We start from the raw sequence: 17,748 nt of genomic DNA on the forward strand, positions 1-17,748 counted from the left end.
TCCTTTTTCAGCATGACAATGCCCCTGTGCACAATGCGAGGTCCATTCAGAAATGGTTTGTCGAGATCGGTGTGGAAGACCTTGACTGGCCTGCACAGTGCCCTGACCTCAACCCCATCGAACACCTTTGGGATTAATTGGAACGCCGACTGCGAGCCAGGCCTAATCGCCAAACATCAGTGCCCGACCTCACTAATGCTCTTCTGGCTGAATGGAAGCAAGTCCCCGCAGCAATGCTATAACAGTGGAGGCTGTTATAGCAGCAAAGGGGGGACCAACTCCATATTAATGCCCATGATTTTGGAATGAGATGTTTGACGAGCAGGTATCCACATACTTTTGGTCATGTAGTGTACATTAGAAGGTGTGAGTGTTGTCAGAATGAGGGCTTCTGTAGTTCCACTGGTGTTGCTGATGTGTGTGTCTGGGGCATCATGGGCTCAGGGAGAGAGGGAGGAGGGGAGTGAAGTTCACTATGAGAGTCAGAAGACCAAAACTTCAGACACACAGACCACCACCCAACCTGACATCTGGACTGAGCTGAAACACCTGAGAGACATAGTGCACAACCTGGGAACCATCATGGTGGAACAGAGAGTGGAGCTGAGGAACATGGAGGCCAGCCTGAAGACCAGTGAGAGTCAGGCGGTTGATCTAAAAGTGGAGCTGAGCGTCACCAAGACTGAACTACAGTTCACGAAGAACCAGATGAAGGAGCAGAAGGGGGAGAATGAAGGATACTCCAACAGGTAGTGAATTTATGTTAGCCATTGAAGCCAGATGGATGAGCAGAGAGAGGAACAAGAGACAATCAACCTGACAACCTTCTACAAGAGACAGACAGCCTGACAACCTTCTACAAGAGACAAACAACCTGACAACCTTCTACAAGAGACAAACAACCTGACAACCTTCTACAAGAGACAGACAGCCTGACAACCTTCTACAAGAGACAAACAACCTGACAACCTTCTACAAGAGACAAACAACCTGACAACCTTCCACAAGAGACAAACTACCTAACAACCTACAAGAGACAAACAACCTGACAACCTTCTAAAAGAGACAAACAACCTGGCAACCTTCTACAAGAAACAAACAACCTGATAATCTTCTACAAGAGACAAACAACCTGGCAACCTTCTACAACAGAGAAACAACCTGACATCCTTCTAAAAGAGACAAACAACCAGACAAACTTCTACAAGAGACAGACAACCTGACAATCTTCTACAAGAGACAAACAACCTGACAACCTTCTACAAGAGAGAAACAACCTGACAACCTTCTACAAGAGACAAACAACCTGACAACCTTCTACAAGAGACAGACAACCTGACAACCTTCTACAAGAGACAAACAACCTGACAACCTTTTACAAGAGACAAACAACCTGACAACCTTCTACAAAAGACAGACAACCTGACAACTTTCTAAAAGAGACAAACAACCTGACAACCTTCTAAAAGAGACAAACAACCTGACATCCTTCTACAAGAGAGAAACTACCTGACATCCTTCTAGAAGAGACAAACATCCTGACAACCTTCTACAAGAGACAGACAACCTGACAACCTTCTACAAGAGACAAACAACCTGACAACCTTCTACAAGAGATAGACAACCTGACATCCTTCTACAAGAGAGAAACAACCTGACATCCTTCTACAAGAGACAAACAACCTGACAACCTTCTACAAGAGACAAACAACCTGACAACCTTCCACAAGAGACAAACTACCTAACAACCTACAAGAGACAAACAACCTGACAACCTTCTAAAAGAGACAAACAACCTGGCAACCTTCTACAAGAAACAAACAACCTGATAATCTTCTACAAGAGACAAACAACCTGGCAACCTTCTACAACAGAGAAACAACCTGACATCCTTCTACAAGAGACAAACAACCTGACAACCTTTTACAAGAGACAGACAACCTGACAACCTTCTACAAGAGAGAAACATCCTGACAACCTTCTACAAGAGACAGACAACCTGACAACCTTCTAAAAGAGACAAACAACCAGACAACCTTCTACAAGAGACAGACAACCTGACAATCTTCTACAAGAGACAAACAACCTGACAAACTTCTACAAGAGAGAAACAACCTGACATCCTTCTACAAGAGAGAAACTACCTGACATCCTTCTAGAAGAGACAAACATCCTGACAACCTTCTACAAGAGACAGACAACCTGACAACCTTCTACAAGAGACAAACAACCTGACAACCTTCTACAAGAGATAGACAACCTGACATCCTTCTACAAGAGAGAAACAACCTGACATCCTTCTACAAGAGACAAACAACCTGACAACCTTCTACAAGAGACAAACAACCTGACAACCTTCTACAAGAGAGAAACAACCTGACATCCTTCTACAAGAGACAAACAACCTGACAACCTTCTACAAGAGACAGACAACCTGACAACCTTCTAAAAGAGACAAACAACCTGACAACCTTCTACAAGAGACAAACAACCTGACAACCTTCTACAAGAGACAAACTACCTAACAACCTACAATAGACAGACAACCTGACAATCTTCTACAAGAGACAAACAACCTGGCAACCTTCTACAAGAAACAAACAACCTGACAACCTTCTAAAAGAGACAAACAACCTGACAACCTTCTACAAGAGACAGACAACCTGACAACCTTCTACAAGAGACAAACAACCTGACAACCTTCTACAAGAGACAGACAACCTGACAACCTTCTAAAAGAGACAAACAACCTGACATCCTTCTACAAGAGACAGACAACCTGACAACCTTCTACAAGAGACAGACAACCTGACAACCTTCTACAAGAGAGAAACAACCTGACATCCTTCTACAAGAGACAGACAACCTGACAACCTTCTATAAGAGACAGACAAGCTGACAACCTTCTACAAGAGACAAACAACCTGACAACCTTCTAAGAGAGACAAACACCCTGACAACCTTCTACAAGAGACAGACAACCTGACAACCTTTTACAAGCGACAGACAACCTGACAACCTTCTACAAGAGAGAAACAACCTGACATCCTTCTACAAGAGACAGACAACCTGACAACCTTCTATAAGAGACAGACAAGCTGACAACCTTCTACAAGAGAGAAACAACCTGACATCATTCTACAAGAGACAGACAACCTGACAACCTTCTATAAGAGACAGACAAGCTGACAACCTTCTACAAGAGAGAAACAACCTGACATCCTTCTACAAGAGACAAACAACCTGACAACCTTCTACAAGAGACAGACAACCTGACAACCTTCTAAAAGAGACAAACAACCTGACAACCTTTTACAAGAGACAAACAACCTGACAACCTTCTACAAGAGACAGACAACCTGACAACCTTCTACAAGAGACAAACAACCTGACAACCTTCTACAAGAGAGAAACAACCTGACATCCTTCTACAAGAGACAGACAACCTGACAACCTTCTACAAGAGACAAACAACCTGACAACCTTCTACAAGAGAGAAACAACCTGACATCCTTCTACAAGAGACAGACAACCTGATAACCTTTTATAAGAGACAGACAAGCTGACAACCTTCTACAAGAGACAAACAACCTGACAACCTTCTAAGAGAGACAAACATCCTGACAACCTTCTACAAGAGACAGACAACCTGACAACCTTTTACAAGCGACAGACAACCTGACAACCTTCTACAAGAGACAGACAACCTGACAACCTTCTACAAGAGACAAACAACCTGACAACCTTCTACAAGAGACAGACAACCTGACAACCTTCTACAAGAGACAGACAACCTGAAGCCAGTAAATAAAGCTGTCAAATTAGTAGTAACATTGTTTATCCTTTGTTTTTACTTATTTCAACATGTCCAGCACAAGCAGCAGAGCTGACAACCAGTGAGACCAGACAGACAACCAGTGAGACTGACAACCAGTGAGAAAGAAGTGGAGGAACTAAAGAGAGAGAACACAGGTTGTAATACATAATGTACATACTGTATGTTAGCTTTGAGATAGTGTTATATGGACCAGCAGAAATCCAAACATATCTCATATTCTTATTGGTTTTTAATATTACAATTCCAGTACTAGCAGCAGAGCTTTCAACCATGGAGGCCAGACTGACAACCACTGAGAAAGAGGTAGAGGAACTGAAGAGAGTCCCAAATGGTTGTCTGTATTCTATTAAAACAAAGTAGAATAAAAAATGTAAACTGTTCTCAAACCAAAGTTGCTAAATAAAAAATGTGTGATTTGGCATCATATAATAAGATACTATATATGCAATAATAATAAGATGTTTGCTTGATTGTTGTAATTGCTCTCCCATATTTAAAGACTGACCAAAGGTAGCGTTCTCCACTGCTCTGACTGGTATTGTAGGACCCATCAGCAGTGACACTACTCTGACCTATAGCAAAGTCTTCACGAACATTGACAGGGCTTACATCAACATTACAGGTAGTACTGCATTGTGTATCCTTTGCAAATATTTGATGACTATTTCATAAATATAAACGCAACATGTAAAGTGTTGGTCCCATGTTTCATGAGCTGAAATAAAATATCCCAGAATGTTTCCATATGCACAAAAAGCTTATTTCTCTCAAATGTTGTGCACAAATTTGTTTACATCTCTGTCAGTGAACATTTCTCCTTTGCCAAGATAATCCATCCACCTGACAGGTGTGGCATATCAAGAAGCTGATTAAACAGCATGATCATTACACAGGTGCACCTTGTGCTGGGGACAATAAAAGCCACCCTAAAATGTTCAGTTTTGTCACACAACACAATGGCATGGATGTCTCAAGTTTTGAGGGAGCGCACAATTGGCATGCTGACTGCAGGAATGTCCACCAGAGCTGTTGCCAGAGAAATTAATGTTAATTTCTCTACCATAAGCCACCTCCAACGTTGTTTTAGAGAATTTGACAGTACGTCAAACCGGCCTCAATAACCACAGACCACGTGTAACCACGTCAGCCCAGGACCTCCACATCCGGCTTCTTCACCTGTGGGATTGTCTAAGACCAGCCACCTGGACAGCTGATGAAACTGAGGAGTATTTCTGTCTGTAATAAAGCCCTTTTGTGGGGAAAAACTCATTCTGATTGGCTGGGCCGGGTTCCCAAGTGGGTGGGCCTGGCTCCCAAGTGGGTGGGCCTGTCTCTCAAGTGGGTGGGCCAGGCCTACCCATGGCTGCGCTCCTGCCCAGTCATGTGAAATCCATAGATTAGGGCCTAATGAATTTATTTCAATTGACTGATTTCCTTATATGAACTGTAACTCAGTAAAATAGTTGAAATTGTTGCATGTTGCATTTATATTTTTGTTCAGTATATATACACATATGAATGAATATATAATATAATGTTTTTGTCATACAGGTATCTTCACAGCACCAGTGAGAGTGTCATGAGCCCTCTCACTCCACCGGGTTACCACCTTAATGTGTTTCCACTATCTTCCACTCTGCTCATCTCTCTCTCTCTACTCAGCCTAACGAGCTCCACCTGTCCCTGCTCTGCTCGGCTCTAATTACTCTGCCAGCTGCGCTGCATTACCCACTAACCTCTCCCAGTATTTAAAGTCCCGTCTTTCAGCTCTCCTTTGTCAGATCGTCTGCAAAGCTCACACCCGGAACCTGTGTGCTCGCGCTTCTGGCTCACCCTTGTTTTGTGACCCCGGACCTGCCTGATTCTTGGATACTCTTCTGCCCCAGGAAAACCAGACCTGCTCTCTGCCATTACGACTCCTGACTACTCTTCGACCCCGGTAACTCTGACCAGCCTTCTGCCTTGCTACAACGTATTTGGATTTCCCTTGAACTGTACTTCTGCCTTGTTTCATCCGCCCCGTTGTGTCTGTGTTTCCTCCCCCCAGGACTTCTGGACCACCAACCACCGGCGTCATCGGACGCACCGCTGCCACTGGGGGGCACAGACCCAGCACATTGGACGGGATAACCCCTGGAGCCTTCACTCACTCCCTACTTCCCTTTTCCCTTAAGTTTTAATAAACTTTCTGGTGTGACGCAATTGTGGTCCTCTTGTCGTCTGTCTGAACCGTGACAGTACGATCTGACCATCATGGACTCAGCGCACACTTCCCCCGACATGGAAACCGAAGAACCTGAGCAACCCACCGCCATGCTACGCCTGGAACACACTGAGAGAGAGCTAGGCCGCATGAGCGGCGACATCACCTCTCTGCTTCAGGTCGGCCACCAACAGCATCAGCAGTTCCAGCAGCACCAGCAGCAGTCCCAGCAGCAGCAACAACAACTCGCCAGGATCATCCAACTCCTCACCAACCTTACCCCAGCCAGTCTGCCCACCAGCCCTGCCTCCGAGTCACCTGCCCCGGTCATTTCAGCCGCTGCCCCGGAACCCAAGATTGGAAACCCCGAGCGGTTCAACGGCGATTCTACCCAGGTCCGGCCATTCCTGACTAGCTGCCGACTTCAGTTCTCCTTGCAGCCAAGGACCTTCGCCACGGAGGGGGCTAGGGTCGGGTATGCCATCACTCACCTGACGGGCCGAGCTCGACTCTGGGGAACAGCAGAGTTCGAACGTCAAACCCCCGCATGTGCAACCTTCGACCTGTTTGCTGAGGAGATGCTGAAGGTGTTTGACCTGGATTCACCAACCGCAGAGGCGTCTCGTGAACTGTTCAGTATTCGACAAGGCAGACGTACAGTCGCAGACCATTCCATCGACTTCCGAACCCTGGCAAGACGAAGTTCTTGGAACACACCATCGTTGGTGGACGCGTTCTTCCATAGCTTGGCTGACTATATCAAGGACGAGTTGGTCTCCCATGAACTGCCTTCCACTCTTGATGAAGCCATCGCACTGACTGTCCGGATCGACAGAAGGATACAGACCCGTCGTCGTGAGAGGGGGCGCCAAGGTCCACCAACTACCGGCATTCGGAGAGATCCGACTGGGCTCCTGTCAGCTACTGCCACTCACCCAAGTCAGCTTGATCAGTCTGAGCCTATGGAGATTGGGCGAGCCTCTCTCACTCCTGCAGAGCGCCAGCGCCGCTTCACCTCAAACCTCTGCCTCTATTGTGGAGGTGATGGACATCGTGTGGTAACCTGCCCTTTAAAAGCCGAAGCTCACCGGGCATAGGGGGAGTCCGGTTGAGCTCAATGACCATCCAGTCCTCCGACCGCAAACCCTTGCTGCAAGTTCACCTCCGCCTCTCTGACTCTACTCACACCCTGGCTGCTCTGGTGGATTCTGGCGCCGAAGCCAACATAATGGACATCAAGCTGGCACGCCAACTGGGACTGGAGAACCTCCGTTTGACACCTCCTATTCCTGCCCGGGCACTGGACGGACACTTACTCGGATCGGTCACTCATGTCACGGCCCCGGTCTTGATGGGTCTGTCCGGAAACCATCAAGAAACTATCCAGTTTCACCTGCTCCCCTCTCCAGGCCAACCCCTCATCCTGGGTTACCCATGGCTCCGCCGGCACAACCCTCAGCTCGACTGGGTGACCGGGGTGATCAGGGAGTGGGGAGAGGACTGCCACCGAACCTGCCTGCTTGCTGCCGCACTACCCCCTCGGCCGGTACCTACTAACTCCGCCCCTGACCTCTCCCATGTCCCAGAATGCTACCATGGTCTCAGAGAAGTGTTTAACAAAGCAAGAGCCACATCTCTGCCCCCTCACCGACCGTACGACTGTGCCATCGACCTCCTCCCTGGAACAGCCCCTCCAAGGGGCCGTCTTTATTCGTTGTCTGCTCCTGAAAGAAGGTCCATGGAGGACTACATCAATGACTCTCTGTCCACAGGATTGATCCGTTCATCTTCATCTCCGGCTGGTGCTGGCTTCTTCTTTGTGGGGAAGAGGGACGGATCTCTTCGCCCCTGCATCGACTACAGGGGACTCAACGACATCACAGTGAAAACCGTTACCCTCTCCCTCTGCTCACCTCTGCTTTTGAGTTGCTCCAGGGAGCCACTGTTTTTACCAAGTTGGATCTCAGAAACGCTTACCACCTAGTGCGGATCCGGGAGGGAGATGAATGGAAGACCGCATTCAATACACCAACAGGCCACTACGAGTATCTGGTTATGCCTTTTGGCCTCACCAATGCTCCTGCTGTGTTCCAGGCTCTAGTGAATGATGTACTGCGGGACATGTTAAACAAGTTTGTCTTCGTTTACCTGGATGACATCTTAATCTACTCCAGAAACCTGTCTGAACACACCCGCCATGTCCAGCAAGTCCTTCATCGTCTTCTGGAGAATTCCCTCTACGCCAAGGCAGAGAAGTGTGAGTTTCACGTCAAGACAGTGGCCTTCCTGGGGTACATAGTGGCAGAGGGAAGTATCCAAATGGATCCTGCCAAAGTATCAGCAGTCACGTCATGGCCAGTTCCGGAGAACAGAAAGAAGCTGCAACAGTTTCTGGGGTTTGCTAACTTCTATAGAAAGTTTATCCGGAACTACAGTACCGTTGCTGCCCCTCTCACTGCTCTAACCAGCACCAAGCAACCCTTCACCTGGACCCCAGCAGCCGACAAGGCCTTCAGTACCCTCAAGGTAAGGTTCACCTCCGCTCCCATCCTCCAGATGCCTGACGTGGACCGGCAATTCATTGTGGAGGTGGACGCCTCGGATGTGGGAGTTGGTGCTGTGATTTCTCAGTGGGCTGCGGAGGATAGGAAGCTCCATCCCTGTGCCTTTTTCTCACGTCGGTTGTCCCCCTCTGAGTGCAATTACGACATAGGGAACCGAGAGCTGCTGGCTGTGAAGCTTGCCTTGGAGGAGTGGCGTCACTGGCTGGAGGGGTCCACCATTCCATTTCTCGTTTGGACCGATCATAAGAACTTGGAGTACATCCGCACGCCACGGTTGAACTCCAGGCAGTCCCGCTGGGCCCTGTTCTTCACCAGGTTTAATTTCACTCTGTCATACCGGCCTGGATCACGCAACACCAAGCCAGACGCCCTCTCCCGTCAATTCCAGAAGGATGACAACCCCTCCAAGGATCCTGTGTCGATTCTGCCAAGTCCCTGCATCGTAGCAGCTCTGACCTGGGCTGTTGAGGAACAGGTGCTGGAAGCTCTCCGTAACCAGCCCGGTCCCAGCACTTGCCCAGCTGACCGCCTTTTTGTCCCCGAAAACCTAAGGTCCCAGGTCGTTCAGTGGGGACATGACTCCCGCCTAGCTTGTCACCCTGGCTCCACCCGCACTTACAACCTGCTCGCCCAGAGGTTCTGGTGGCCCGCTCTGAGAAAGGATGTACGGGAATTCGTCCAAGCCTGCCCCATCTGCAACCAACACAAGTCGTCCTGCCAGCCCCCCAGCCGGATTGCTGCAGCCCCTGCCTGTGCCCAGACGTCCCTGGTCTCACATCGCCCTTGACTTTGTCACGGGGCTGCCCCCTTCAAGGGGCAAGACCGTCATTCTCACCATAGTTGACCGATTCAGCAAGATGGCACACTTCATTCCCCTCCCCAAGCTCCCAACCGCCAAGGAGACCGCCCAGGTGGTCCTGGAACACGTCTTCCGGATCCACGGACTGCCAAAGGATGTAGTTTCTGACCGTGGTCCACAATTCTCCTCCGCTTTTTGGAAGGAGTTCTGTCACCTGCTGGGAGCCACAGTCAGTCTGACTTCCGGATTCCATCCCCAATCCAATGGGCAGTCAGAGCGGGCAAATCAGGAGCTCGAGAAGGCACTGCGATGCATGACTTCACGCAACCCCCACTCCTGGTCGCAGCAATTGACATGGGTGGAGTACGCACACAATTCTCTGACCTGCTCTGCCATCGGTATGTCCCCTTTCCAATGTGTTTATGGATATCAGCCTCCTCTATTTGCCAGTCAGGAAGGGGAGGTTACTTGCCCATCTGCACTTGCGTTTGCCCGTCGATGTCGCCGCACCTGGTCACAGGCCCGAGCCACACTTCTCAGATCCGTTGCCAGCTACACTACCGGGGCCAACCGTCGGAGAATCCCTGCTCCCACCTACCATGTTGGTCAAAGGGTGTGGTTGTCGTCAAGGAACCTGCCACTCAGGGTGGAGTCGCAGAAGTTGGCACCTCGGTTCATTGGCCCATTCCCTATCATAAGAGTGATTAGCCCAACTGCTGTCCGGCTCCAACTGCCTAATTCCATGAGGGTGCACCCCCACTTTCCATGTGTCTAAGATTAAGCCCATTCATGAGAGTCCGCTGGTCCCTGCTGCGCCTTGTCCTCCTCCTCCACGGCTCGCCGATGGTGGTCTGGTTTACACCGTCCGCCGCCTGCTTCGGTCCAGACGGAGGGGTAGGGGTCTCCAGTACCTCATTGACTGGGAGGGCTATGGACCTGAGGAAAGGACCTGGGTGCCAGCTAGTCGGATTGTGGATAGGACTCTCATCACCGCCTTCCACCAACGGCATCCTGATCAACCTGCAATCCGTAGGGGGCCGCCCCAGAGGGATCCCTAACCGTCCTGCCCGCTCGGCTTCCTGTCCTGTGCCTGATCCTGTCTCGGGACCTGTCCCATCTCCCGACCACGGCCCTCCGGCTTCCTCCGAGGATGAGGGCGTTCGCTCGGGACCGTTCGGAGGAGTTCTAGCCCTCCTCCGGCTCCCCTCCTCCCGCCCGGCGTGGTGTTGCTCTTGGGACTTCTGGGGCCGTCCCTTGGGGGGGTTCTGTCATGAGCCCTCTCACTCCACCGGGTTACCACCTTAATGTGTTTCCACTATCTTCCACTCTGCTCATCTCTCTCTCTCTACTCAGCCTAACGAGCTCCACCTGTCCCTGCTCTGCTCGGCTCTAATTACTCTGCCAGCTGCGCTGCATTACCCACTAACCTCTCCCAGTATTTAAAGTCCCGTCTTTCAGCTCTCCTTTGTCAGATCGTCTGCAAAGCTCACACCCGAACCTGTGTGCTCGCGCTTCTGGCTCACCCTTGTTTTGTGACCCCGGACCTGCCTGATTCTTGGATACTCTTCTGCCCCAGGAAAACCAGACCTGCTCTCTGCCATTACGACTCCTGACTACTCTTCGACCCCGGTAACTCTGACCAGCCTTCTGCCTTGCTACAACGTATTTGGATTTCCCTTGAACTGTACTTCTGCCTTGTTTCATCCGCCCCGTTGTGTCTGTGTTTCCTCCCCCCCCAGGACTTCTGGACCACCAACCACCGGCGTCATCGGACGCACCGCTGCCACTGGGGGGGGGCACAGACCCAGCACATTGGACGGGATAACCCCTGGAGCCTTCACTCACTCCCTACTTCCCTTTTCCCTTAAGTTTTAATAAACTTTCTGGTGTGACGCAATTGTGGTCCTCTTGTCGTCTGTCTGAACCGTGACAGAGAGAGGAGTCTACTACTTTAGATTCACTGCATGTGGTATCATGGATGGGTGTATACTTGACCAGAGAGTAATGGTCACATATGAAAATGTTGATGCTGATGGGAACTGGGAGTATGCATCTAATGCAGCTGTCCTTGAGTTAGAGGAAGGAGATGTCGTCTACATGCATCTACCTGGAAACTGCAGGCTGTATGATGATTCAAACAACCGTAACATCTTCAGTGGCTTCATGCTCTTCACCATGTAAATGATGTCATGTTGAACAGAATGTGAGTGTTAGCAAGTGTTTTGCCCTGCTATCATTAAATACATTCATTAAGTATTTACTCTATGTCTGTCATTACTGAGTGCTTACAGCAGTATAAAGTAATCTACTAAAATGAAATTAGCAATAATGACCAAATTGACTGGTGCATCACTAACAAGTCACAGAATCTCCTACTAGATAGACCAACTAGCATGAACCAGTGGTTCTGTTGTATTTTTGGTACTTTGTAACTATGGTCATTCCTGCAGGAAACCACATTGATACATTGATATCAAAGGAATGTATTATTGCCAACTGAAAACAAATATCCCTATGAACAAAGAGTTCAATCTTGGTTTCATCTGACCAGAGAATCTTGTTTCTCATGGTCTGAGAGTCCTTTAGGTGCCTTTTGGCAAACTCCATGCGGGCTGTCATGTGCCTTTTACTGAGGAGTGGCTTCCGTCTGGCCACTCTACCATAAAGGCCTGATTGGTGGAGTGCTGCAGAGATGGGTGTCCTTCTGGAAGGTTCTCCCATCTCCACAGAGGAACTCTGGAGGTCTGTCAGAGTGACCATCGGGTTCTTGGTCACCTCCCTGAACAAGGTCCTTCTCCCTGATTGCTCAGTTTGGCCGGGCGGCCAGTTCTAGGAAGAGTCTTGGTAGTTCCAAACTTCTTCCATTTAAGAATAATGGAGGCCACTGTGTTCTTGGGGACCTTCAATGCTACATAATTCTTGGGGTACCCTTCCCCAGATCTGTGCCTCGACACAATCCTGTCTCTGAGCTCTACGGACAATTCCTTCGACCTTATGGCTTGGTTTCTGCGCTGACATGTACTGTCAACTGTGGGACCTTATATAGACAGGTGTGTGCCTTTCCAAATTACCACAGGTGGACTCCAATCAAGTGTAGAAACATCTCAAGGATGATCAATGGAAACAGGATGCACCTGAGCTCCATTTCGAGTCTCATGGCAAATGGTCTGAATACTTATGTAAATAAGGTATTTCTGTTTTCTAAAAACCTGTTTTCGCATTATGGGGTATTGTGTGTAGATTGATGAGGAAAAAACCTAATTTAATCCATTTTAGAATAAGGCTGTAACGTAACAAAATGTGGAAAAAGGGAATGGGTCTGAATACTTTCCGAATGCACTGTATAAGTGAGATAAATACAACAATGCCTGCTTAGAACACACCTCCACAACATCCACCTCCCTCTCTCTATCACGGACCTCTCTTCCCCTGATCTCTCTTCATTTTGCTGAGTAGGGTGAATTCTAACCAGGATGCAATTAGGGGGGCTGAGGAGAAGGGGGAGGAGGAGGCGGGGCCCTCCATCTTGTTCCTGCGTCAGTACCACTTCCCACCACCCCCCAACCCCAATCCCCCCATCCCATTATCTTACCGTTGAACAAGACGAACGCTAATGTTTGTCTCACTAAAAATCGAAAGTGGCGTTTCAAAGCTGCGGGCCAATTTGTACAAATGTATGCATAAATGTGTGGCGCACACCCTCAACATCTTACTGTGGGAGACCGTGGGAGGGGAGGGCAGGCTGGAGAGAGCTATATACCAGAGCCATACACAGCTAGATGCTGTATCACAGTGTCACAGGTGCTACTTACGCTTTTATCTCTCCTTATCGCTGCACAGTTAGGGATTTGGATCGGTAGCAACATGTGGCAGTGGTCCAGTGTCTACCCTTTGGAGCTAATTTTCGCTTTCACAAGTACGTGACAAGTAACTGCCATCGTATCCTTCAGTGACAGCAACAGGATAGTTAGGTAGTGATTCAAACATCTCACCAACAGTGTTTGTGTGGTCATTGTCAGTCAACCACAGTATGAAGGGACAAGGGATAGTATCACCTCTATCATTTATATCCACCACATTAGCATGTGGCCCTTTCCTGCAGTCAAATGACCTAGTGGCCTCATGGGTGGAATGTTATTCATATTTTTCATAATTCCATAATTAATAAACATTCTATTTTTTTAAACGCCGAAAATCCGGTGTTGCTATGTCAAACGATTTTGTTGTATTTCAGTCTTCTGTGATGTATATAAAGTGTAATATTGGATGCAAACTAAAAATGTAATACATTTCAATTCTATATCTGACATGGTACAGGTGTCTTCTTTCTTTTAAGCCCATAACCATGTATGTGAGGTGTATACTTTTGTTTAAAAGTAGATTTGTTTAAGACTAGCAAGAAACACTCTGTGTGACCCTGATTTAGCCCACTTTAGTAAAAGGTTAAAACATTTTACACATTTCATATAACAGTAAAACCTTGCAGGCAAGCAGTGGCGGGAACATCTCTTGAATCTCTTACTAGAGATGCCCACCTGTACTGCATCCCTTTTCAAGTGACAGAAGAATGACATTGTATTGCAGTGAATTCGGTGTTAGCCCAACCAAACCCAATTCCCTGAGGGATTTTTCTGTTTGTTTCGGATTAATCATCTGTGACTGTTTTTAGTTTTTTTTTCTGTTCTGTTTGTTGCTGTTCATTTAGTTTCGATTGTGTGAAAAATCATACAAATGTTAGTCAGAAAAAAATACACGGTGGGTCCAGGACTTACTATGAGGTTGACCGTGCTCCATTGGTACTTACCCAGTACTATGAGGTTGACCGTGCTCCATTGGGACTTACCCAGTACTATGAGGTTGACCGTACTCCATTGGGACTTACCCAGTACTATGAGGTTGACCGTGCTCCATTGGGACTTACCCAGTACTATGAGGTTGACTGAGCTCCATTGGGACTTACCCAGTACTATGAGGTTGACCGTGCTCCATTGGGACTTACCCAGTACTATGAGGTTGACCGTACTCCATTGGGACTTACCCAGTACTATGAGGTTGACCGTGCTCCATTGGTACTTACCCAGTACTATGAGGTTGACCGTAATCCATTGGGACTTACCCAGTACTATGAGGTTGACCGTGCTCCATTGGGACTTACCCAGTACTATGAGGTTGACCGTGCTCCATTGGTACTTACCCAGTACTATGAGGTTGACTGTGCTCCATTGGGACTTACCCAGTACTATGAGGTTGACCGTACTCCATTGGTACTTACCCAGTACTATGAGGTTGACCGTGGTCCATTGGTACTTCCCCCCGTTCTTCACCTTGCAGCTGTAGTCGCCTGAGTCGCCCAGTGTGAGGTCACTGATCAGCAGGGAGGCGTCCCCCTTGAGGTAGTCCCCGGCTAAGGACAGCCGGCCCGCCTCCGCCTCGTTGGGGTCGTACACCCGGCCCGCAAAGTAGGTGATCACCTGGCGGGGAGAGCGGGAATGAGGTACAGAGAGATAAGGGTTAGTGTTAGAGGTTCTGGCTGGGCATTGCAGGACTTGTGTGGGAGAGTGGAAACTGTGGTTCTGTACACATGGTTATCTGGGGTAAGATTGTGTATATGTGTAGGTGACACGCAAATATGCCTCACTTAGGGGGAATGAATGAGGTATGCTAATGACCATTGTCAATCATTGTCAGTCATTGTCAGTACAGTTATCATATTATTGTGATTATGTGGTGATCATACCACATGCTGTGCTACAGTGCCTTCTGAAAGTATTCACACCCCTTTACTTATTACACATTTTGTTGTGTTACAGACTGAATTCAAAATGGATAAAACAAAATTCTCACCCATCTACACACAATACCCCATAATGACAAAGTGAAAACATACATTTAGAAATGTTTGCACATATATTGAAAATTAAATACATAAATATTTTATTTACATAAGTATTCACACCCCTGAGTCAATACATGTTTGAATCACCTTTGGCAGTCATTATAGCTGTGAGTCTTTCTGGGTAAATCTCTAAGAGCTTTGCACACCTGGATTGTACAGTCGTGGTCAAAAGTTTTGAGAATGACACAAATATAAATTTTCACAAAGTTTGCATATACTCCAGAAAATGAACTTAATCCAAAAAAACACATTTCCACTGCATTTCAGCCCTGCCACAAAAGGACCAGCTGACATCATGTCAGTGATTCTCTCGTTAACACAGGTGAGAGTGTTGACGAGGACATGGCTGGAGATCAGCCTGACATGCTGATTGAGTTAGAATAACAGACTGGAAGCTTTAAAAGGAGGGTGGTGCTTGAAATCATTGTTCTTCCTCTGTTAACCATGGTTACCTGCAAGGAAACACGCGCCATCATCATTGCTTTGCACATAAAGGGCTTCACAGGCAAGGATATTGCTGCTAGTAAGATTGCACTTAAATCAACCATTTATCGGATCATCAAGAACTTCAAGGAGAGAGGTTCAATTGTTGTGAAGAAGGCGTCAGATCGCCCAAGAAAGTCCAGCAAACGCCAGGACCGTCTCCTAAAGTTGATTCAGCTGCGGGATCGGGGCACCACCAGTGCAGAGCTTGCTCAGGAATGGCAGCAGGCAGGTGTGAGTGCATCTGCACGCACAGTGAGGCAAAGACTTTTGGAGGATGGCCTGGTATCAAGAAGGGCAGCGAGGAAGCCACTTCTCTCCAGGAAAAACATCAGGGACAGACTGATATTCTGCAAAAGGTACAGGGATTGGACTGCTGAGGACTGGGGTAAAGTCATTTTCTCTGATGAATCCCCTTTCCGATTGTTTTGGGCATCCGGAAAAAAGCTTGTCCGGAGTGTGCGCTACCATCAGTCCTGTGTCAGGCCAACAGTAAAGCATCCTGAGACCATTCATGTGTGGGGTTGCTTCTCAGCCAAGGGAGTGGGCTCACTCACAAGTTTGTCTAAGAACACAGCCATGAATAAAGAATGGTACCAACACATCCTCCGAGAGCAACTTCTCCCAACCATCCAAGAACAGTTTGGTGACGAACAATGCCTTTTCCAGCATGATGGAGCACCTTGCCATAAGGCAAAAGTGATAACTAAGTGGCTCGGGGAACAAAACATCAACATTTTGGGTCCATGGCCAGGAAACTCCCCAGACCTTAATCCCATTGAGAACTTGTGGTCAATCCTCAAGAGGCAGGTGGACAAACAATACCCTACAAATTCTGACAAACTCCAAGCATTGATTATGCAAGAATGGGCTGCCATCAGTCAGCATGTGGCCCAGAAGTTAATTGACAGCATGCCAGGGCGGATTGCAGAGGTCTTGAAAAAGAAGGGTCAACACTGCAAATATTGACTCTTTGCATAAAATTAATGTAATTGTCAATAAAAGCCTTTGACACTTATGGAATGCTTGTAATTATACTTCAGTATACCATAGTAACATCTGACAAAAATATCTAAAAACACTGACGACCAATATATATATTGGCAATGACACAGGTCAAACGTTTTCTGTAAGTCTTCACAAGGTTTTCACACACTGTTGCTGGTATTTTGGCCCATTCCTCCATGCAGATCTCCTCTAGAGCAGTGATGTTTTGGGGCTGTCGCTGGGCAACACGGACTTTCAACTCCCTCCAAAGATTTTCTATGGGGTTGAGATCTGGAGACTGACTAGGCCACTCCAGGACCTTGAAATGCTTCTTACGAAGTCACTCCTTCGTTGCCCGGGCGGTGTGTTTGGGATCATTGTCATGCTGAAAGACCCAGCCACGTTTCATCTTCAATGCCCTTGCTGATGGAAGGAGGTTTTCACTCAAAATCTCACGATACATGGCCCCATTCATTCTTTCCTTTACACGGATCAGTCGTCCTGGTCCCTTTGCAGAAAAACAGCCCCAAAGCATGATGTTTCCACCCCCATGCTTCACAGTAGGTATGGTGTTCTTTGGATGCAACTCAGCATTCTTTGTCCTCCAAACACGACGAGTTGAGTTTTTACCAAAAAGTTCTATTTTGGTTTCATCTGACCATATGACATTCTCCCAATCCTCTTCTGGATCATCCAAATGCACTCTACTGGCTTAAGCAGGGGGACACGTCTGGCACTGCAGGATTTGAGTCCCTGGCGGCGTAGTGTGTTACTGATGGTAGGCTTTGTTACTTTGGTCCCAGCTCTCTGCAGGTCATTCACTAGGTCCCCCCGTGTGGTTCTGGGATTTTTGCTCACCGTTCTTGTGATCATTTTGACCCCACGGGGTGAGATCTTGCGTGGAGCCCCAGATCGAGGGAGATTATCAGTGGTCTTGTATGTCTTCCATTTCCTAATAATTGCTCCCACAGTTGATTT

General features: G+C 47.8%; 1 protein-coding gene across 1 annotated transcript in view; it reads right to left on the reverse strand.

The window, feature by feature from the left end:
* LOC121579252 (CXADR-like membrane protein) overlaps nucleotides 1-17,748 on the reverse strand; it is a 128,261-nt gene that overhangs the window by 14,295 nt on the left and 96,218 nt on the right. The window contains exon 3 of the mRNA XM_041893691.1: nucleotides 14,677-14,875. Within this exon, the coding sequence (XP_041749625.1) occupies nucleotides 14,677-14,875 (199 nt within the window). The remainder of the gene's footprint in view (nucleotides 1-14,676; nucleotides 14,876-17,748) is intronic.

Source organism: Coregonus clupeaformis, chromosome 13 (assembly GCF_020615455.1).
Source record: "Coregonus clupeaformis isolate EN_2021a chromosome 13, ASM2061545v1, whole genome shotgun sequence".
Classification (NCBI taxonomy): Eukaryota; Metazoa; Chordata; class Actinopteri; order Salmoniformes; family Salmonidae; genus Coregonus; species Coregonus clupeaformis.